Source organism: Phoca vitulina, unplaced genomic scaffold, assembly GCF_004348235.1.
Source record: "Phoca vitulina isolate PV1807 unplaced genomic scaffold, GSC_HSeal_1.0 scaffold10, whole genome shotgun sequence".
NCBI lineage: Eukaryota > Metazoa > Chordata > Mammalia > Carnivora > Phocidae > Phoca > Phoca vitulina.
The window spans coordinates 21446059-21469099 of NW_022589713.1; the positions used below are offsets into that span (position 1 = coordinate 21446059).

Sequence of the window (23041 nt, forward strand, 5' to 3'; positions counted from 1 at the left end):
AGGTTGTTACTACTATCGGATTAAACACAAGAGGCAACAGAGGTCCGGAAAGGTTAAGGATTGACCCCGTGCTATAGGATTCTCTCCCTCTCACACTCTCTGTCGCCTTTGTAGGATCCTACGGTGAAACCAAACCCAAGGGCGTGACACGACCTTCACCTTGACCTTGCTTTGTTGACAGTCAGAAGGTGGGCGGGCATTAGTGAAGGAACAGTGAGGATTTCAGGTTAAGGATGCTGCCTGAGAAATCTGGTGACAAGTTAAATTCATTCCTGTGGAAAATTAAGAGTAGATTAGCCGAATTGCCTAGACTTATAAGACACTTCATGGATTGAGGTCTTTGGGGTAATTAGCAAATTGTGCACAGAATTGGCAAGGGGAAGTTTTCTCTTCTACCTGCTACACGGCTGGGTGGGGGCCCTTTGCAACCATATGCAAATCTGCTGAGACAGTTCTGTCCATCTCCTCTTGTCCCCCAGGGGTTAAGCACAAGGGTGATGCATTAAGATGGGGCTCGCCTGCATGAGAGCTGTACCCCTAGGCCCATGAGCCTCTCTGAAGGGGCTTCAGAAGGTGAGACCTCCCCCAGTACCGTGTGTTACCTAGGACTAGGGGAAAAGGCTCATCTTACCTTAAATTTGCATTCAGTAAGCTACATGGGGACTGTGGCTTCTTTTCCTGCCTCCCACCCTCCCATCCAACTGCGTGTTCACAGACATACCACAAGCCAGCAGTCTAAAATAGGCTGTCGTGGCTTTTACAAAACTGGCCTGGATATGAACTTCTCAAATGCAGTATGCAAACTGAAATCAGGGCTGATAGTCTATTATTGGTGACTGTTTATATTTATCTGCCAGTGACTTCGTAAGCTGCACATCTGAGGCTTCAGAGCCTCATATTTATTCAGTTCTTCCTTTGGGTCACATCAGTGAGAGCGATTCTAATATATTCTGCTCCTTGGGAGTCACAAGGTCTGGGATGTATTCCTTCCCTCCCATATGAGGGGAAGAATGACAACTGTTAAGGATTCTCCTGTAACTCGGGGATGGACCCACTAGGGTCTGAGAACACACACTCTGACACCATTCTATGTAAACCCAGACATGCTTCTGCTCATTTTAATTAGACAGATAAAATTAGCAAGGAGATTAAGAGAAAAGGAGAAATTAAAAATATTTAAATGTTAAGTGGAATTTACAAAAGCGAATTGAACAATGAGGTACAAGAAGGAATGCAGAGAAACACAGACACATTTGAAACATTCCTCGGATGCCACACGGCTTAAGCCAGTCCACAGATCAGGTAAGAAGAATTCTCCCTTGCCATCTCTTGAATTGCAGATTCCAGGGATGTGGAAGAACATTCTCCAAGAAACACTTTCCTTCTCCTTCTCTTCAGATGTTACCAAGAATAATTAATCAGTCAGTATCATTCTAGAATGGCCCACACTGCCTCCAATTCAAACCACTCACCTGTTTCCTGTCTGAATTTGCAAGCTCCTGAGAGTTTTTTCCCCCTTTCATTTTATTTTTCTCCCTGCCCTCTCTCCCCATTGAGCCCATAGGCCAACTGGGCCAACCAGAACACCAAACCAACAACACGTTCCAGCCCCTTTGGATTTTCCGGGGGCAGAGACTTCCCGGTTCTTCTTTCTTGTTTGCATCTGTTACGAACAAGCACAGTCATTTTAGAACACAGACATACATGTGTGTGCTCCTGCACACGGAAACAGGTTTTTCTTTTTTTTTTTTTTTTTCCAATTTGTGGTTTCTTTTTCCTTTTTGCAGAAAATGCAAACAAAAGAAAAACAAGGTTTTCAATTGAAGGTACATCTCTTCTTCAATATGAAGACATTAATTGAATTGGTTGGATCCCCCATGCAGTGGTCAGCAAAGTCCTTTGGCAACTGACAGAACGACATCTGGAGACTCAGGAGCTGGGGTTTGTTTGAAGGAACTTCCCTACACGAGTCATGAGCAAAGGGAAATGGATGTGGGAGAGGGAGAGGGCTCGTGGGGAGGAGTACAAAAGGAGAAAAGAAAAGAATGTCATTGGTGAGGAAGAAAATGGAAAACTGCCTGTTTCTTCCCTCTACCTCCTTCCCTTTCTTCCTGTGGATGGGTGACTCCAGTACCCCGAGGGTGGGAGCCGAGCTTACTCTTGGTTCCCCCGATGCATACCGTTTTGTCTTCACTTCTGTTGAACATCACCTTTTCGTATTTTTATGATCATAGATTTGGTTTCCCACAGCATCTGAAACATGCTCTGTCACTGAGAAATGAAGGTTGCCTATTGAGAACAGGTCCAGTTTCTTCTTCACTGATGTAATGCATTTCTCAGCCGAGAAGCCAATCTTTCCAGAACATTCCACAGTGGTCAACCTCTGATTCCCTCTTGAGACTGGTCCTTTTCCTTCCTCTCCTCCCCCCAGAAAATGAGAGTTCTCATGCCACTGCCGTTGGTGACTGACTCATCTGGACCCTCATAGAATGAATGCTGTTCAGGATCTTCTTCTGATGACCTGCCAAGGTGACCCCTATTCTCAGGAGGTCTCTAGGGGGGAGAAAGCCACACAAAAAAAGGCACTTTAGTGTTAGGGCAGCTTTTCATGGATCAAAACTCATCACAGAAGGCAAGCTCTTGATATAGCTGGGTAGACAAATGAAAGTGTTTAAAATCCAAGACTCAAGTTTACCCAAGTCTTTGGCAAGCGCCTACCTAGATATTTTTTTGCTCAATCTCACTTGCTTCATGCAGTGGCCTTAGTCCCCAATGGCCCCTCCAACTTATACAGTCCTGGAAGTGTTGTGTCTTGTTCTTCATCTATGGGTTCTGAAGCAGCCCCTTCCTTGTGTCCCCGACCCTAGGTGGACTGGAACTTTCCTCTGTGTTGTTTTTTTATACACTCCAAGCACACACTATATGGGGCTTTAGTTATGCTGTGGAGCTTTCTGCCTAAATTAGTGATCACCCACTGAGATTGAAAAGATGTGGGGTTTGCTGGGTTTTCTGATGTTTTTCCCCTGAGTTTCCATTTTCTGCCTCTGTTTGAATTTTAATGTCATGAATTTTTAAGAAGGGTGATCTCAAAATAACTTTTAAATATCTGCCCAAGCAGGAATTCAAGTACTATGTTTAGAATAAGGGTTTGAGTTGGGTTCATCTTTAAGCTGTGAGTCTTAACGATCAAGTTCATGGCTTATATTTAATTTTGGGGAGACCCATGCATCTTTTCCTAGTTAATAATAATAATATATAGCATTGCTTGAGTACTTCTCATGTGCCATATACTATCTCATTTATACCTAACGAAGCATTTCGTGAATTTTGACAAACCACTCAAAGTCAATAATAATAATTTAACAGTAATTGTTTCTTGTGTGCATCCTGTAGGCAGGTAATAGGCTAAGTGCTTTGCTTGTACTATTCCATTAACCTCTCACCACAAACCAATGAGATGGGTACTATTATTATTTGCTCATTTATGGACAAAGCAAGTAGGGCTCAGAGAAGTTAAGTAACATGCTCAAGATCACAAAACAGATAACTAGTGGTGGAGCTGGGTTCGAATTCAAGACTACCTGGTTCTTAGCCACCCTTGTAGGGCTGCTCTCAGAACTCTTCTAACGTCCTGACTTTATCCCCCTTCAAATGCCCCTGTCCCTAGCATAGCAGATGACTCCCCACGAGGAGGCTCCTGTGCTCCCCTCAACCCTTCTTTTCAGCTGGTGGCCAACCCCCTCAGGGCTGCAGCTGGCTCAGATTGTCAAATTGTCCATGTCTTTTCAGCCAACACTTCTGAGACGCATGCTTGAATTTCAAATTCACAAATTGTCCTGCAATCTATTTTATTTCGTTGCTCATGTTCTTTTTCCATCTTTTATCTCTCAAGAAACAAACTAAATTGTTCCAATAGTGTGTGGGCATTTTTTTACTTTGAACTAAATCCCTTAATTTTTCCTTTTCCAGACTGAGGAAATCACTCCATTTGATTCCTTCAGTCGTGGGGGATGAGGGGGTGACGGCCATATCACAGTGGGGAAGCAGGAGCAGCCCCACCAGCATGAGCACCCACTTCAGCCCCTGAATCCAGGCTCTCCAATCGTCTAGGACATCCATGTCAGCTCTGCAAGATGGGGAACCTGGTTTTCCACTGGTAAGTGCTGCTGCTTTTTTTTGTGTGTGTGTTTGTTTTTGGTGATGCCTGACAATAATTCATAGTGGCAGGGACTGCCTTTTTTAGGCATCAACAGAAAAATGAACCCACATTTAAAAAATGAATTCTGATGTTTCACGGATCCTAGGCTAGATGCACATTCAAGCCATCTCCCTGGAGAAAGTGGAGGTTCCATCATTTCTGGCAAGAATCAACCTCAGAGAGGTAGAGCGGGACTCCGGGAAGACTGACTGCAAAGCAGTAGTCTGGGACAGAAGCTGTTTCTCTGGGGTTCTGATGCTGGGTCTGGATGGGACCACCCCTCTCCCCAGGGACCCAGCAACTGGCCCACCGCAGGAGGAAATCCCAGCACCTAGCACGGTGACCGAGACATAACAGGTGATCTGTAAGTGTTTGCCTGGAGGACTGACCGATCCTCTAACCTGGGAAACGTGTGTCACAGGCCACCAACCCCCATATTGTCCATACACGTTGTGGACCAGGTGGCCGGTGAGGTCCTCTCTAGCTGGGTGTGTATACTCAAAATTCGACCCTTGCCAACTTCAGTCCAGTGGTTCCCAGCCTTGGCTGCACCTGAGAATCACCTGGGGAGTTTTAAACATCCCGATGCCCAGGTCTCAGCTCCTACCAATTAAACCAGAAGATCTAGGAGTGGAAGTCAGGCATCGGTATTTTTTTAAAGATTCCTAGATCACTCCAGGGTGTCACAAAGTATGGGCATGCTGTGCCCCCGGGGCAGACTGGTAAGAGGAGATGGAAGTGGCCTTCAGGAAAGAAGGCTTTAGCCCCCACTTTACCACTCGTGAGCACTGAAGCTTCCGGCACTAACTCACCTCCTTTTTGAATCTGCTGAATGGAAGGGACAGAACTAGATAATTATTTCCCAAACTACCGTGCAGCAAAACCCTACCCCTCCAAAATACGGATCCACGGCATTTAAGAATTTTCAGTGGGTTTCTTTCTTTCAGGATTTCTCCTGGCCTTTACAATGCTAATATGTGTAGCAAATCTCCAAAAGGGTGATAAAGTGTGCAGTATTTCCCAAATTTATTTGACCGGGGGACACTTTTTCCAAGGAGAACCTATTAACATTTCCCAGAACGGGTGCTGCTCAGAACATTCTTGGGGAAATGATGGACTAATGGATGTTTAAGACCCTTTCTGGCTCTCATCGTATTTGAATAATTTTAGTTTTCGTATTCCTCCATCCTCCTGTGGGAGTTGCAGACTGGTAAATAATTGGTGGGGGATGGAAAAGTCTGCTTACTCACCAGCACTATCTAAGTACAGACCCAAGCCCCCCCACGCCTGGGATTGTTGCTGAATCAGTGCAGCACCTCTGCTATGTTGCTTAAAGTGCTGGCTGCCTGTGTTCTTTCCATCAGGATGCTCTTTTTGATGGGTTAAGTTTAAAAACTTACATGGAGGAGAGACTCTTGATGATTAGGCAAATGACATATGGCTGCAACTTGGAAGAGTGCCATTTGGGGCCAGGATGAATCTCAGCCTTGCCACCCGACCCTTCCATCTTTCCATGGCACTTCCCCACCAGGCCTGGTTCTACACAGAAGTGGAGCTCTGGGGGTGAGGCCAGAGATCAAGACTGGTACCATGAGCCACAGCAGGGAAGGACCCTGATCCTTCCCACCCACAGGCGGCAAGGAGGCTCTTCCCCCCACTTACTCTGATGTCATCTGGGTGACCAGCTGGAGGGAGGTGAAGCCGGCGGTGAGGAAGCTGTCCCTATACTGGACCATTTTGATGGCACTGAGCCAGTCATCCACGGTGGTAAAGGCCGTGAAGTCTGGAATGGAGCGGTCTAGCAGGGGCTGGGAAGGCCTGTGAGAGAGAGAGAGAGAGAAAGAGAGAGAGAGAGGAGCAGGTGAGCCCACAGCTGCTGAGGTGTGTGGACAGAGCCACACTCTGGGCGGACAGCAGACTTCATGCAGGATGAAGATTCCTTCCTGACAGGATGCGGATTACATGGGAGCCCTGCCCTGACCCTTCTTTCCATAAAGAATTCTGGAGGCGAGGTGGCCAGTACCCCTGCCTATGGGCTCTGTCACTCATCACCCGGCCCAGACAGGGAGACTGACGCAGCATGCAGTCTGGAGGGAAGAGAAGGCCCGTATCTCCTTTGTAAACTGGAATCGAAGAGCTTCACCATCCAAAGATATGGTTCTTTTAAAAATATATAAAGTTCACTATAACCTTCCCAAATCTATTGGTAACATTTTTTTTTTTCCTGGTTCTATCCTCAGCTAATTGAAATAAATGAAACAGATCAGCCCTCCACTGACCTTCTCTGGCACATTCTCAAAGCAGACACCTTGCTACCCAACCCACAAAGTGGGGTGCCACCTTGACGTATCCCTCAACCCTCAACACCCATGCCCAGTCTTTCACCAAGAATTAAAGATTTGACCTCCAAAATCTCTTAAATTCATCCACCTCTTTCTGCACCATTACTCTCACTTAAGACCCTATCTTCTCTGTCATTATTGCTGCAATATTCTCCTGCCTGTCTTCTTCAAGCATGTTCCTTCCCCTTGACATAAGGTCCACACTCTACCCTGGTGTTCTTTGAAAAATGCAGGTGTATCATGTGCATAAAACCCCAATTCATGTCAAACCCTTCAATGGGTGCTCGCTCCTCTGAAAATCAAGCCCAGAAGTCTTAGCTGGGCCTATAGGCTCTGAGCGTCTGGCCCTTGCCCACCTTGCCCGCCTCACCCCTGACCCAGTCCCCTCACAGACAGGACTCTGAACATACTGGCCCTGTCCTTCCCACCCTCAAGGCTCTGCATATGCTGTTCCTAGGCCTGGAACACCTGTCCTTCTCCTCCTATCTTCCTTTCCTTCAGTTCATGCATTCTCTCCCTTCAGCGCTCAACTGGAAAGAACACTCAGCAGGGATGCATCCCTGATACCAGGTAAGGTACGTATCCACGTTCTCCAGCACCGCACACCTCCCTGCCATAATAGCAATCAAGGTCTCAAGTTTGCATTTCTTTGGGTGATCATCTGGGTTTGCCCCTCCTAAATGATTCTAAGCTCCATGAGGGCCAGAATCATGTCTATCTCGTTCATTCTATACTGTCAGCAATGGGCACAGTGCTTAGCATATAAGTACTCAATAAACTTTGGTTGAAAAGATCAATTAGTCAGTCAGCTAATACTGCAATGTAGAGAGTAATGTACAGCTGACAGTTGCTGACAGGAGCCCAAAGTTGTTCTGTGCATTTGCTCATAACAAATCCAATGGCTTTGTATGTCTGTGTCCCACAGCAATCAGGGCTTTTACCTGCTAACAGGTAGGTCAAAGTTCCAAGTCTGCAGCTCTACCTGGTGTGGTTAACATAAAGGGTGCCTTCTGGAAACAAGATCTCCCAGAGGTGGGGCTCATTACCACACCCATCACATACACTCAATTATTACAGAGCCCAGCGTCCAGCCTATCTGAAACCAGCAGAAGGTGAGGACCCAGACGGGTATCTTGATATCTGTCCATAGCCCATGCTGGAAGTGGGGAATATTTTAGAGAGGTGGAAAAGAAAAAGGAAAGGAGAAATCTTGGCGTTTCTTCCATTAGTGGATAAGCTTAGCCACCTCACTCTTGCTGTCAATAGATCAAAAGGCTAGCAGCCTTGCTATTGGGCCTGCCCATGGCTATGTGACCACCCACACCTAGGAAGCACCGTGTTCCACAAGACTCACACGGCGGTGATGGTTGCCACAGTCTTGAGACTTGCCGGGTTCCGGATCATCTTGTCCAAGGTGTTGACAATCTCTGCAAAGCGGGGCCGGCTGTTACGGTCCTTCTGCCAACAGTCCAGCATGAGCTGGTGTAGGGAAGCTGGACAGTCCATGGGCGGGGGTAGCCGGTAGTCCTGCTCAATGGCATTGATGACCTGCAGTGACGCACATGGGAACAGTTATGATGGGGTGAAGGGACACCGGCCAGTCATTCACAGATTAGCCCCTGAGGATGGAGCCTCCCTGACTCAGGCGCTCTAGGTCTGTGCTCATATACGTCTCACCATAATGGGTTATATATGTCCTTGGCCTTTTCCCCTAGACTGTGGGCTCCTCGAAAGTAGGGACCATGTCTTACTGTCCCTTCGTGTCCCCAGCACCTGCAGCAAGGCCTGACACACCCTGAATCTCTGTCAGTGTTTACTGAAGGGTGAGCTGGGGAATGGCTTGAGCTTCTCCTCTCTTTAAGAGGACATTGGGCCCCCTTCTGCCTTGTTGGCAGCTGGTGGCACTGGGGTCTATGGAGCAATGGCATGCGGGAAACCTAGTGAGTTTGTTAGTTCTAAAGGATACCCACCAAAACCTGTGGTGGCCTAGTCCTTACACTGCTAAGAGAGGGAAGGAATCAGCATTTAATAGAGAGCCTACTGCGTGTCAAGGCCCCTCTAGATGCTTCCCGTGCACTGTTTGCCTTCATCTTCATCCTGCAGCAACATGAACTGTGTTGTAGATAATTTGGCTACACAAACTGGTTAAGTACAATGACAATGGTCAAAATAACAAGGTGAGCTAAAATGAATCTATCCAATCAGGTTTTGGGAATTTGCACATACTCCAGGGGAGAATTTTGTTAAGATTTCCGGATCTTTAAGTACTCTTGCCTGCTTTTCATATGTTGTAAGAGTTTTTTTTTTTTACTCTTTACTTCTTAATTTCCAATTCATTTAAATCAATTATGCCTCCTCTGTGCTTTTCGTCATCACGAAAATAATTGTAAACCACCCAGTGCTAAACATGTGAATTTACTGTGGTACCCTCCTAACACAATGGAAGGCCTGGAATACAATGAGGCCCTTGAAGTGATGTTGCAAAAATGTACCTATTGAAATGGAAATGTACTCATATTGTAATATTAGGTAAAAGAGCAAGCTTCATAACTGCAGGTATAGTATAATACCTGCTTTTGTATAAAACAAAAATCAAAACAAAACAAAAAACAGTAATTATACCCATGCATACAATAGACCTTGGAAAAATATATACCATGGTGTTAATGATGGTTACCTCTGGGCAGGTAGACACATGAGTGCACTTTATGTTTCTCTTTTTGCTTGTTTGTGTTTTTATTTTCTATAATGATTATACATTGATTTTATATTAAAATAAACAGCTCAAGCACCTTAAACAACAAAGGAAATAATTTGGAGTTCAGGGATTTTCAGGTGTTTTTGCTTCTACTTTAAAAAATGTCAGATTCATTTCAACTGATTATTCTTTTTTTTTTTTACCTTGTAGATCGTCAGAAATTGAATATTTTCAATCAGTCTATATTTTTACAAATTCTATGCCCATTACATAGGACATGAAGTGGGGCATGAAATAATATGACCTGAAGTCATTAGAGATAATCAAGGTGTATTATTCCTTGTATTCTAGGTGGTGGAAAAACAAACAAGCATACAAACCATACCAATATTAGAACTCTATACAAACCGGTGACTGGGAACTTTTGAATAATATGTTGCACCACTGACAAATTTTTACCTCTGCCAAACTCTTGTCAATCAAATTATCTGCTCTTCTCTTAAGAGGGCATTATAGCCCATCTTCCCCAAGAGGAAGCAGAAGCACACAGTGGAGTAACCTGCCTGAGGACCCACAGCTAGGAAACTGGGATTGAGAAGACAGTGCAGGCGTGTCTGATTTTAAGTTTGGAATACCCTGAAGCCCACTTTCCCTAGGCCTCTGTGGGGCTGCATTGTAATCTCAGCCTGGACAACAGTCCTGGGAGCTGTTTGATGTCTTCGTGGCAGCAAACAGGGGTATGGAGCTAAACCAAGTCATCCATGAAGAAGAGTGGCCGGGCATCCTTCCCATCAACTGGCTCATAAATTGGCACCCTTTTCCAGCTCCTTCTAGGCAGCCAGACTGAGGGGCCCTGTCACAGAGTCCCTACTCATTATGGAAGCAAGTGGGATTATCCACTGAATGGCTCTTTTTGGGTTCCTTAAGGACAAGCTAGGTAGGACTGGCAGGAGGGGCTGGTGTCGGTATTCAATTTCTAATGGGGTTATGGGCCCCCAAAGTCTTCCAGTGCAGGGCAGCTCATGTTCCCCTAAACTGCTGGCATCTCCACTCAAATTATTTGAGGCCAGAGCCCAAAATAGTACGTATTCCTACTGGCAGGTTTCTCTCCCATCTGCCTATAACAGGAAGGAGCAATGGAGTCAGGGCCCTTCAGCAGGGGCACAGCTCCATGGTGTGACCCGGTGACCCACGCACTCCTGGGCAGAGTACCACGAGCCTGGGGGACCCGCGCATGCACTGATCTTCTGTCTGTGAGCTCTGGATCAAATGCAACTTAGCTACACTTCCTTTGTCTCCTCTGTATGCCACCTCATTGGACATGTTGAAGACTGTCCTGGCATTTGCTTTTGTATTTCCTCTGTTTGTTTGGTAGACTGTCTTTCTTTTTAAGAGGACATCAGAACCACTGATCCCTCCTCCCTGCAGGTCAGCCAGGAGGCAGACCCACATACGGTGCTGGTGACAGTATGGAACTGTAGCTAGGGGCAAAGACACTGGAGGCCTGGGTTCAAATCCAAGTTTCGCTTCTTATTTGCTCCAGAACCTTGGGAGAGTCACTTGACTTCTGGCAATTGCACAGATGGGGTTATTAAAAAGATGACATGACACAGTGAGGTGATGTTGAGCACCACACACATGAACAGTAGAAGGCATCTCTTCATCATATGGAGGCTGTCGTTCCTACCACATCTACTACAGTCGATGTCTCTGCAAAGGGGGCGTCTATTCTACTGCTGGTCACTTGGAGGCCTAGGAAGACAGGGTTTGAGAAGCACCAAGCACATAGCGGGGGGTTAATTAATGCCAGATCCCTATCTCTCAAAACCTTCCAGGATAGAGGATAGCCATGCTTGTGTTTACAAAATGGGACTTTGTGCCATTTGCTATTTCTTCTAGATAATTTTGTTGTTATTACTTGGGTTGCTATTCTGGAAGCATTGAGGCCTCTTGCACACTGAAAAAAAAAAAGCCTTTACCCTCCACTCCAAAGAAAAAATTACCTAAGTCATTAATTGATTTATCTGCTTAAGTCTTTCACTGAAGTGCTGTGCCTTTGGAGAATTTTACTCTTTTTAAGGATCTGGGTGTTTTCCAACTTTTCTGAGTATATAACTTACAATCAAATTAAAACATTATTTCAAAAAAAATAATTGTGGTCCTCTAGTGGGTTTGGGGATCATTCTCTGTCACGCCTGCCTTGCTAGCAGGTGTGGAAAACAGGGAGGAGACACGGAGAAGCACCTTCCATCTGGCCATCCGATGGCTCCAAACACCAGTGACAACCACGTTTGAATTGTATGGAAAGATACGGCCCAAGCTTGGGCCTTCTGAGCAGACTTGAAAATCGGAGTGAGTCCTGGGTCCCTTTCCTTGGTAACAGGATGGGATAAATGGCTGTTGAAAACACTGGCGATTAGAACGAGATCAGATGGTATCTCCAGAGAGAAGCGAGAGCCAGGTTGTGACCACGTGAGGCGACTGTCACCCGAGCAGAGCAGGCTGCTGGCTCACTTGGAATGGTCTGCAGCAACTCTCTTGGCCTCTGAAGGCCAGCACAGGCCAGTGCCCTGGGTCCTAGGGGGCCAGGGCAGGGAGGGGGAGGGGCCGCCTTTGTTCCCTTGGACCCGGAGAAGGCTGGGGTTGGCTGGGGCACGGGGCAGGTGGTCTGACCCCAGTGCCTCGGAGGAAGTGACTGGAGCTTCTCTGGAGATGAGCGGGGCCCCGCCCCAGGCCCTCCAGTCCTCAGTGAGCTGCTGGTGGCCCCCAGACACATCTTTCCCAATGGTGAGTCTGGCAGCACCTGCCGCACCTTCCACAGGGGAGAGTGAAGTGGAGAAGCTCAGAGTCGTGGAGGAACCAGGGCAAGAGGGGGTTAAGTTGAGCTCTGATGTTTCAGTAAAACCGCAGCTCCTCTCCACAGACACTGCCACTCTCATTATCTCTGTCAATCAGATCCAAGCAGCAGAACTTCCAAGTTCTCTCTCTGGCTGACAAACTCTCTGTACATGTTCAAAGACCTTCCTGGGCTCCAGAAGCCCAATTACCAGCACTCCGACTTGCCTCTGCAATTCCCTTTCTTAAAGCTTTTCAATTGTCATCTGTAGAATCTGTTACTGCCACCACCTCCATGGTTTCTGACGAGTGGGGCTGCAGCCTGGACCGACCCAACCCCTCCTGGCTCTCTCCCAGGCCGGGCCTTTTCCCAGGGGGCGAAAGCCACCCCCACCTTCCACCGGGAGCAGAACTGCACTCAGGGCAATGCTTAGGGGCTTCGTGTGGGAGAAATAAGACAAAATTGGAATAAACTGCTGCTTTGCACATGTTCTGCTTCCCTTTGAGACCCAGCTCAAGCGTCGAATATCTGGAAAGCCTTCCTTACCTCCCCCTCCCAAATGGTCCCACGGCCGGGTATATGCGCCGCTGGACTGTGGACACCCCGGAACAGAAGCGGCGAGCACAATGGCTAGCGGCGATGAGTGTTTGCTGAATGAATGATTTGGGAATTCTGGAAGTCTGGTATTGGAAATTCCATTTGTTTTCAGCCTAGGTGAATTCCTTCGCTGAGATCTTGAATGTCAAATCTCTCCTGTCAGACAGTTTCATAATCCATTCTATGTGTGCTGAATTATTCTTGATAGGATTAAAGTCTCAGGAAAGGGCCTCCATGTTTCTGGATCCCATTTATGACTCCTCTAGCTGACAGTCTGGATGCAACCCGGGGCGGGGGGGTGGGAGGGGGGAGTTGATTTCGTGAACGCAGCCTCGGCATCCATTCTGACACTTTTGGCTTTGACATGCTCCAGGGGCGGAAGCAAGGCGTGGGTAATCATAGATGAGAGGGGACCCAGACGCCTCACATGACCATGGGACCTGGTTAATGATGCAGACATTTCACCTGCCCCGGGCTGACGCCGCTGCGCCCATGGGAGCAGGGTGCACTACCACAGCGGGAGCCCGGCCCCTCCCCACACTCCCATTGGGAAAGCTTTCCTGAGCTCCAGACCACGACGTTTCCCAATCTTCTGGGCACCTGCCTTGGCTCTAGACCTCGGGCTGGATAGAGGGCTTACTGAGGCCAGATTTCTCAAGTTAACCGTAGCTTAGAGCCACCCAAGCATGGAGGTGGGTATGGTGCAGCTGGTTGCCCAGTGGAGCAGATCTGGACTGGGGATGGCCCTGCCTCTTCTTGCCACTAGGTTGGGAAATGTAATAACTGCCCCCAAGGAGATGGGCAGAGTAAGCGGAACAGAGGAATGCAGGCTTTGCAATCCTCTCAGCTCCAGGGGGAGGGCATGTATTGAAAATACAAAAGTAGAATGGTCCAGGGGAACAGCCCAGGATCAAAGGTGGTGTGGAAATCCAGACACGACTTTCATTTGGGGCCTTAACAAAGCAAATCATCCTCAAAAGTGTCCCTCACCTTTTAGTGGTTATGAAGCAAAGGGTCCCATCTGGAACACCTCTGCTTAAAGCATCTCAGACAGCCCTTCTCCTTCCTTGCCCGCCTCTGTCCTTGGAGGGCAGCCTGGAGGGGTGCTGATCACCTCCACTCAGACAGGGTCCCACTCCTGTGGGCCATCTGAATCTGACCAGCTTTGGGAAGCCTGCTCAGCTCCTTTGCTGATAGGTGACAGAGACCCCCAAAGAGTAGATTCTCAGGAATGAAGGGCCCTTTACGATTCCTCTCTTTAAAGCTGAGAGGTGTGAGCTACATAGAAGCCGCAACGGGCTCAAGGCAGGATATCTGTCAGGGCAGACAACACCACTCCCCACTCTGTCCTGCACAGCGGGACAACACACAGGCTGTGCGCTCTGAAGCAGGGCTGAATCTCCTGCTTTATTTGGCCTGCTCTAGTTCATGGCCCACAGCCATTCAGCACCAGCCCCGGGGCTCCTGGGTTGGCCCAGGCACTTTTACGGGCTCTTAGGAGTATTGGGATTATCGCATTTCCATGCTGGACTCTTTGATTAGCTCAAACACTGGTGCCAAGGGGGTCCTTGTACCCCCTGCCCAGACACCTCCAGTTCAGGTTGTGAGGCCCTGAGCTGACACCAGACAGGAGGGGCTGGCCTGCCACTGCCTGTGGGAACACTCGGCTGGGGTTTGTGCTGACCGGGTACTGCTGACACTCACGTCTTGGTTGGACATATCCCAGTAGGGTCTCTCTCCGAATGACATGACTTCCCACATGACAATGCCGTAGCTCCAGACATCGCTGGCAGACGTGAACTTGCGGTAGGCAATGGCCTCTGGAGCTGTCCATCTCACGGGGATCTTCCCTCCCTGGAAGACAGAGAAGCTGGTCAGCCCAACTGTCAGGTTTGTAGTTGAAGGCAGGAGAAAATGAACTCGGCATGCACGTCCCTTCCACTCCTCTGCCCTCAAGGCTCGTGAACCAGGGCAGCCAGGATAGCCCGTGCTGCACGGCAAGCCTCCATTACGCACCCGTGTACAGGGGCTCGAGGAGGACCTGTGTGGCCCGTGCTGCTCTCACACCATATGTGGGCACACCACCCGTGAGGCAACGGCTGTACTGAAGCTTCATTGGTCCCCAGTTCCCTGCACGCTGATCCTAATGTTGCTGTGGGGGGGGGAAGGGAGTGGAAATGTCCTACATGCTCCCCAACATGCAACTCCGTACTACCCAAGACTGGCCATGTGAGCCATGAGATGTGAGTTACAGCCATCTTTGTTCCGCAACGTCGTAACGCTCACAACATTGAGTCGGGGGAAGCAAAGCAAATAAAAGGAAGAAACTGATAGGTAGTCCTTCCTGGGGGCCTCCTACTACAAGATCACACTGTGCTGCCCCCTGTCCCATTTTCCTCGTGTTCCACCTGTAGGGGGGAAGGATTTTCCTCACCCTGCAGCTTGTGGACAGCCCTGGGCTGCACTGGGTTGAACAGCCCAGTGCTCAGGTCTCTGTAGGCCCTGGCTACCTTCCTGCCTTTCAGTGGAGGTTGATATTCGGAGGTTGGAGATACACTTTTCGCTCCTACGTCTGCTTCTCCTTCTTGCCCTCCAACCGCACACTGGATGTTTCCAACTTGCCTCTCTGCTTGGCCCTCAGCTTGTCTGCCAGACCTTGGCCTGTTTTGAGTACCTAAGGGATTGATATCCATCCATTCGCTCCGTCAACATTAGGCAGTGAGCACTGCTTCGTGCCAGGCCCTTTTGGAAGAGCTGGTGTTCCAGAGATGAGCCAGCCATGGTCCCTGCCCTCAGGCTGCATAGGGAGTGGGGAGACAGACAAGACTACAGAGACTGAAAATGTGTTGTTTACAAGATGGAAAGTGAGGAGTGTGAGGCCAGGGCGGATACAGGGTTTCTGAGAACCAGAGCAGACTCCCTAACATAGATAGTGGGTGGGGAAGGTGGCCAGCAGCAGCCAGAGGGCCAGTGTCCTGCGGGGTTAAGAGCACCTGGAGCCTCTGGTTGGGTCTGGATGCCAGTTCTGCCCCTTTCAACCTATGTGACCTCCGGCAAGTTACCTAACCTCTCTGTGCCACTCATTCTCATCAGCAAAATGTGGGGGGGGGGGGGACGATTACACCTATGTAGTCTGATTGTTGGGAGGATTCTGTGGGTTCCTATCCATACAGTGCTTGGGACAGGGCCTGGCGTGCTGCACACGTGTGAACTGTTACTCCACTCTATGCTCAGTCCCAGGGCACAAGCAGAAGTTAACCAGGCAAAGGGGGGTAGGAGGAGGGAAGCCCAGGCAGGGAGGAGCGTGTGCAGGGGCTGGGGCGAGAGCAGGGATGATAACTAACTGCAAGGGGGAGCCCAGCATGGCTGCAACTCAGCAGTCCCAGGGGTGTGAGGGGTGGGGGCAGAGAGCAAGGCCCCGATGCCACCCCACTCCTCAGGGTGAAGCGGGGGCACTCACCAATGCTGCCCTCCACAGCTCATCAGTCTCCAGAACAAATACGATCCTCATGTTCATGTCTTCCTACCAAGTAGCAGGCTTTCCCTCCCCAGCCTTTCTCTCTGCCTGGGCTCTGCCTGCACAATACACGAGGCTCCCTACCTCCCCTCTGCATCTGCCTCATGCCTCCGTCTGAAAGAGGCTATTTTTACACTGACCGCTCTCACGATCTGTTCCAACCACCAGAGATGCATGTAGGACTTTGACAAAAATACCTTTAAAATGTGTAAGTGGTTAATCTGAGTGCGAGTGACAGAAAAAGGAGCAAGCAGCAAAGTGTATTTGTATCTGGTTTCCGGACCAGGGTCTGGGAGGAGTAACGGCTGCCCTGCCGGGCCATGACCTCCCCAGGTGCACATCCAGCTTCCCGCAAGGAAGCCAGTCCTGATTTCCCCCCAGCACGACAGCAGGCTTTTGTGGTGGGACACATCTTCTGCTCAAAGGCCAGCAACGTGACAAATGCCTGGAGGGCAGGCCTGGGCCTCTGCTGCACCCAGGTGCTTTGTTCTCACCATCCCCCAGAACAGCAGTGAGTTCACTGGCTTTATCTACAAGATGCCCATGGCTGGGAAGAGAGGTGGAAAATTCAGCCAGTGAACCAGGAGTCATCAAACACCTGGGGGCCAGTGCCGGCCATTGGGGTGGACGCCGCACCCGGAGAGGGCCTGGGCCCAGGGGAGGGGTTTCTGCTCTCTCAGAATACCTGGGTTAAGTGAGGCAAGAGAGAGCAGGAGTTTAATTAATGTGACTGTGTGTGTGTGTGTGTGTGTGTGTGTGTGTGAATGTGACTGTGTGTGTGAGAGAGACAGAATGTGACTGTGTGTGTGTATGTGAGAGAGATTGTGACTGTGTGTGTGTGAGAGAGCGAGAGAGGGAATGTGACTATATGTGTGTGTGAGAGAGAGAGACAGAGTGGGGCTCTGTGAGTGAGGACTTATCAGTATGTGTGAGAGCAGAGTGGGAGACAGAGAGAAAGCCTGGCCGTGTAGGGCTGTGGGTAAGAGAGTTCGGGCTTATCTCCTGTGTGTATGTTTGTGTCAGAGAGGGGAGGGGACGTGAAGTGGCTCTTCTGAATTTCAAAGAGGTGGTTTGGGAGTCTGAAGGTGTCCTCTCTGCCAAGTCTGGAGCGGACCCCAGGGGCTGCTGGTGACAGCTGTGGAGTTGCTCCCTCTTGCATGTAAAGTGGTGGAGCTGGGTCTGCTGGCAAAGCGCCTCAGCCCTCCTGCCACCTTGTGTGCTGGGCCTCACTGAACACTGAGTTTGGCCTGTCACGCCACCTCCGCCCCCACCCCCAACCCCAGCAGGGAGCAGAGCCTTTCAGAAGAGCCGCCCTGGACAGACAGGTGACAGCTTGTCACAGCAGCTCTCCCACTTAACCAAGAGAGCAGGCGATGCTGACCTCCGGCGCGAACAAGAGGAAGGGAAAGCAAGGGGCGCATAGGGATGGGTGCTTTCCTTCCTGGGAATTTTAAGCTGTTCCTCTCAGCTTTTCAAACGTCATGTCATCAGTGTCGCCTTCTGATGCTCAGAGGTAATTATGGTGATGTTTATTTAACTTGTCTTTGGTCATGGGAAAGGATAACTATTAAGTTAGAGTGTAGTGACTAGCCTCATGGAGGGAGACCGGAAGAACATTTAGCGGACTGGTGCTACAGCAGGGAGGGGTTTGCTGTGAGGACAGTCCTCCTGCTGGAAGAGAAGTCCGGACCGGAAGGCCCAAGGCCAGGGGCATTCATTTAATTGCAAAGTGCGCTAGGAGTCACTGGCTCTCACCAAAGCAGGCATGAGGAAGGAGCACAGAGCACTGATTTGCCCTGTTGGATGGGAAGGAGCATGAGGGAAGAATTCTCAGGGGTTGAGGAACGATGAGGCTCCCTGGGAAGGAAACTGCTTCCACATGGGCAAAGAGAGGCGGCACTGGGCTTCAAGAGAGCACTGTCCCTAGCACAGGGATTCTCCAAGACACCAGATGACTGCTACCACCAGGGACGTGAAGGCAGTCTGCATTCTTCAGGGACCCAGTTTCCCCAGAGCTGCCGTGGGGTCACTGCTGGGATGTGGGGGAGGGATAAGAGAGCAGGGAAGAGCATCTCGCCACCATCAGGGCCCTAGTCTCCCTCACAGGACTTCATATATTGACTTTCCACATAAAGCTTTGTACTGAATGGTTGTGCTGCTGAGTTCTTCAAAAGTTTGAAATCCACTGCTTCAGAATAATCATGCCTTCACTCTGGTATAAGGTAAACTATGAAGTGTGTGTGTGTGTGTGTGTGTCTTTGGGTATCTGTGTGTAATTTGATGAACTAAGAGAAGATATTCGGAAGTGGATTAATTTGGCAGTGGATTAACCCACACCCACACCTGGGTGGGACCACCAGGTAGAAGGTCTCAGTGTAGAGGTACTTCAGTCCCTCAGCTGCAGCCAGCCTGCCACAAGCATTGAGTGGGGGCACGCATGCTGCCCAGCATCCTGGTGGAGAGGTGGCAGTCAGTGGTGAGACTCAGCTCCACTGTCAAGGATCAATGGCTAGACCCAGTGCCCCCCAGCCGGCTCACTGTCTTGTCACAGTGAGATTAAACTACTCATAGTATTGGTTGTAAGACCCAGTTAGTTGTGGAGTTTTACAGGCCAAAGTCTGAGCATAGCACCCATTCCCCTTGCTGATGACTTATCCTAGTAATGCCCATAAAAGTAACACTTCTGTGGGCAAGAGGCATTGCTACAGTACTTTTCTCTGCCATCTTGTGTGAGATAGTCTCAGCAGGGATATAGCGGGAATCCAGACACTCATTACTGAGTATGGTGATAAAAGATTTGTTCATCAAATATGGGGATTATGCTGCATGAGGAATCCCCCTGAAGTCTGGAAGCGATAGGTTTATGACCAAGAGCATCATGCAATATTCTCTGAATTTCACAATAAACAACTCTCCAAAAAGTTTACAACATATAAAACATATCGGGGTTGTTGTGAAGATCCAACATGATGTATGTGTAAACTACTCAGTGTATTATTGTTACCATTAAACAAGATTTATTGGGTTGTGTTTGTTGGATTTTATCCCGCACCCCCCCCCCCCCACAAAGAAATATGTTCAAGTTCTAACCTTCTGTACCAGTGAATGTGACCTTATTTGGAAATTGGGTATTTCAAAATGTAACCAAGTAAAATCAGATCATACTGGATTGGGGGTTGGACCCAACATCCAACGACTGGTATCCAAAAAAGGCCATGTGAAGACACAGAGACAGGAGGGGATAACGTATGAAGATGGAGGCAGAGATTGGAATGATGTACCTGCGAGCCAAGGAATGCCGAGGATTGACAGCAACAGCTAGAAACTAAGAGAAAGGCATGGAACAGATTGTTCCCTAGAGCCTTGGGAGGGAGCACGATCCAGCCAGCCCCTTGGTTTTAGACTTCTGGCTTCCAGAACAGCAAGAGAATAAATTCCTGTTGTTTAGAGCCACCCAGTTTGTGATACTTTGTAACAGCAGTCACGGGAAACTAATACATTGAGTATATAAATGTTTATCAGGCCCTAGCTTAAAAACACAGCCGCTGAATTCCCAGGTGGCAGAGCTACCATGCCTGCCCATAGGAAGCAGTGGGATTTGGGAGTGAGAGACACTTCTACCGTTTAGACTGAAGTCTAGCAGATAAGCCTCTCTGTGACATGGCCTCAGTGCTGTTGATCAGACCCAGGCCGGTGTCCACGTTGAAGGACTGACTGCCCTTTGTTCGGCAACGTGAGCACTGCGAGGTGAGGACTTCAAGAGGCAGCTCCATGGCACTTTCCCTGCTGTGGTAATGAGGACAACAGTCAGAAGGCAGCCCTGACCATGATGCTCCTCCTACTCACTGGAGAGGCATGGCCTGCCTCCGGGAGAATCCACCTGCACTTTACCAGAGTGTCCGCAGACCCAGCTTGGCCACTCCAGGCCTAGGGAGCCGCCTCAGAGTTGTGCAGCAAGAGCTCAAGGCAGCGTCAGTACCCTTATTCTTGGCAGACCCAGAAAACCTAGGCTGGTGGTTCTCCAGCTTGGCTGCTCACCGGAATCACCCTGGAGAAGGTTTTTTTGTTTTGTTTTGCTTTTTCCTTTCCTTCGTTCTTTTTTTTTTTTTTTTTTTTTTAAATGCCAGTGGGTATTCTAATTTATTTAGAGTCTCTGGTTGTGGTGGAGCCTAAGCACTGGTAGGTTTTAACATTTTAACATGCTTCAGGTGATTCTAATGTGCAGTCATTAGTCACAACCACTGGCCTGGAACAGTGGTTCTTAAATTTGAGTGTACATAAGAATCTGGAAGTCTTGTTAAAACACACCTAACAGAACCCTAATCCAGACTTTGGAATTTACCAGTTCTGGGGGAGGGGTTGAGAATTTACATTTCTAACAAATTCTCAGTGTGGTTCCCACACTTTGAGAACCACTGGCATCGACCAGCCAAGCATAAATCATGGATTGAGTGAGGTCTCATCTTGATTGCCAACTCTGGGCATTGTTAATGGCTGGGTTGAGGATTTGAGACTTCATCTGGGCTCAGCAAGGAAGAGGGCCATGACTGATGAGCGATGTCTGCCACGGGACAGGGAATGAATGGCTATATACATGGCAAGTGTTTGCCAACACTGCACTAAGCCTCAAAAGACCTCAAAATGATGGGGGAGAAAAAGACAGCAAGCTGGTTTCACCAAAGTTTCCATCGAGTATAGCTGGGGCCTAAGGGAAATGCAGGGCGAATTGAAGTGAAGTTTCCATTGCACAGAAAGTGGCCCTCCAGAGTGGCCTTTGGACACTCCCTGTGGAGCGGTGACCCTCCTGACCGGTGCAGCTGGCCAGCCTGGGTGAGGCATCTGTCCATGAGAGGGACTCTGTGCAGCCCTCTGGCCACACTTCAGACACAGGTGGCCCTGTCCTCAGGGTGCATCCACGGGACACGCCCTCCTCCTGTTCCCCAGTCACTGTCCGCTGCCCCGGACCAAGAGGTCTAATGTGGCTCTAACCATTAAATTAAGAAGGTATATTAGAATGAGCATCTCTATTTAAAAGCACTCTGAAAGTACACTGACCCATTTCCCCCAACCTAATCAGCAAAGTGATTTTTCCAGATAAGACCGGAATCAGCCAGGAAGGAAAAGCAGGTTCTGCCTAAAAGGTTATCTTTCTTGAGTGTTACCAGCTTCTAACCGCCAGTGGAAATGGCTTCTGGCTGCAGAATTGCAATAGAGTCTATATAATAAAGAGGCTGCTCCTAGTTCCCCAGGATGCCAGGAATTTGCATGAAAACAGTCTCTCTATCTTCTGAGAGTGTTCATCTGGCCCTGCTGCTTATTTCTTTCCAGACGCCACAATCTTGATGGTGAAACTGTAATTTATTACCATGCTAAGGATTATGATGCAACATACAGAGAATTAGAACTTTAGGTGGGAAACAGGCTGCAGGAACAGGTGAGCTTTTGGAGAGGATGGTCTTATTTGTCATGCAAATGACACAAATAACAGAGAAAAGGGCTGGGAGAAAAGACAACCCAAAAAGACACACTGCGTTGGCTGCAGACAAAATTGTTTCTAAATAGAATGTTTTTCAAAGCTTTCCTTGAAGCATTAGTTGCTCCTCCAAAATGAATGACACAATATATTTCGTACTAGTAATAAAATATGTGATTTGAATAACTACAAATGGAGAGATTTACAGTCAGTGGGGTCCTTGCTACCTGTCCCCTGAGCTTTGTGAGTGCCGAAACCCTTCTGTGAGATGCTGCGAAAGGTAATTGCAGCCCAAACATCATTTTCCAGCAGCTAGAGAAAGGCCTATTTGGACATAAATTAACTAAAAATATGCGGATGATAGTGTGTGTTTCATGTGTGAAGAACAGAAAGGCCACTCGGTGATGTTTCCCAGCTGGAAAAAAAATCCTGGTCAACCAAACAGACGCTGTCTCTGTTCTACAGCAGCAGGGCAAACCGCTGTGTTTTACTACTCACCCTCAAAATAGCCCCTGAGGGCTGGGATGTGGGCAGGCATTCTTCTTCTTATTATTATTTTTGTCACACAGCACTTCTTGAGTTTACAATTAAAAAGAAAGGGTGGAGAGACACGGCTAAATAATTCACCAGCTGCCTTCATTCACTTGACCAAGGGTACTCTCTCTGGGCCAAGCCAGGGAACAATACCACTTCTGCCCTGGAGAGGGCACTGTCCAGGGAATCCTGAAGTGGTAATCCGCTCCTCGATGGTGCAGGCTTGGTTGGTCTCTCCTGGTGCCATCCCAGAAGACTGGGCCTTGCTATCTGTGCTGCTGAAAAGGCGGCCTCTGGAGTGAGTGTTGGACTAAGTGACCCAGTGGGCTGTAGATTCTCCGCACTTGGCCTTCCCAGAGGGTGGACTGGGGGTACTCCAGGGAGGGAGCTAGTGCTCATCACGGACCTGGTGAGCAAGAACTAATCTGCATGCTGCTGAAAGGAAAAGAGCCCAGCTCCCAAGGTGGGGTAGGGATGGTGGGCCTCTGGGCCCTTTGGCTGACAAGGTTGTGGGGAGGATCAGGGAACAGGGGAGGGGCAGGGTTGAGGACGGGGCTAGGCAGTCACCCTGCTATCTACCTTTCACTTTCTTGTGCCATGTCTAGTATGTATCCACGGCTTCCCTGAAAAAGGCAAGAACTGTGTTTTTTCTTGGAGCCCCACTCCCACCCCCACTGCTTCACTGCTGCCCACTCCCAGCCCCAGGCTCACCCTAAGAGGCTACAGTTCTCTCCTTTTCCAGGTACTGGAAAGACCCCTGGGCTTTCCCACTTGTCCCCATGTCTCTGTGGCTCCTGTCTCTGTCAGTAACCCGTGAGGGCCATCCCACCTTTGCCCCTGTGTCTC

The 23041-nt window shown here is 48.9% G+C and overlaps 1 protein-coding gene across 1 annotated transcript in view; it reads right to left on the reverse strand.

The window, feature by feature from the left end:
- Positions 1-886: 886 nt before the first annotated feature.
- The window catches only part of EPHB1 (EPH receptor B1), a 414361-nt gene continuing 392206 nt past the window's right edge, over positions 887-23041 (reverse strand). The window contains exons 13-16 of the mRNA XM_032408651.1: positions 14376-14525; positions 7895-8088; positions 5861-6016; positions 887-2553 (exon numbers count right to left, since the gene is read on the reverse strand). Coding sequence (XP_032264542.1) covers positions 2445-2553; positions 5861-6016; positions 7895-8088; positions 14376-14525 — 609 coding nt within the window. The 3' untranslated portion in view covers positions 887-2444. The remainder of the gene's footprint in view (positions 2554-5860; positions 6017-7894; positions 8089-14375; positions 14526-23041) is intronic.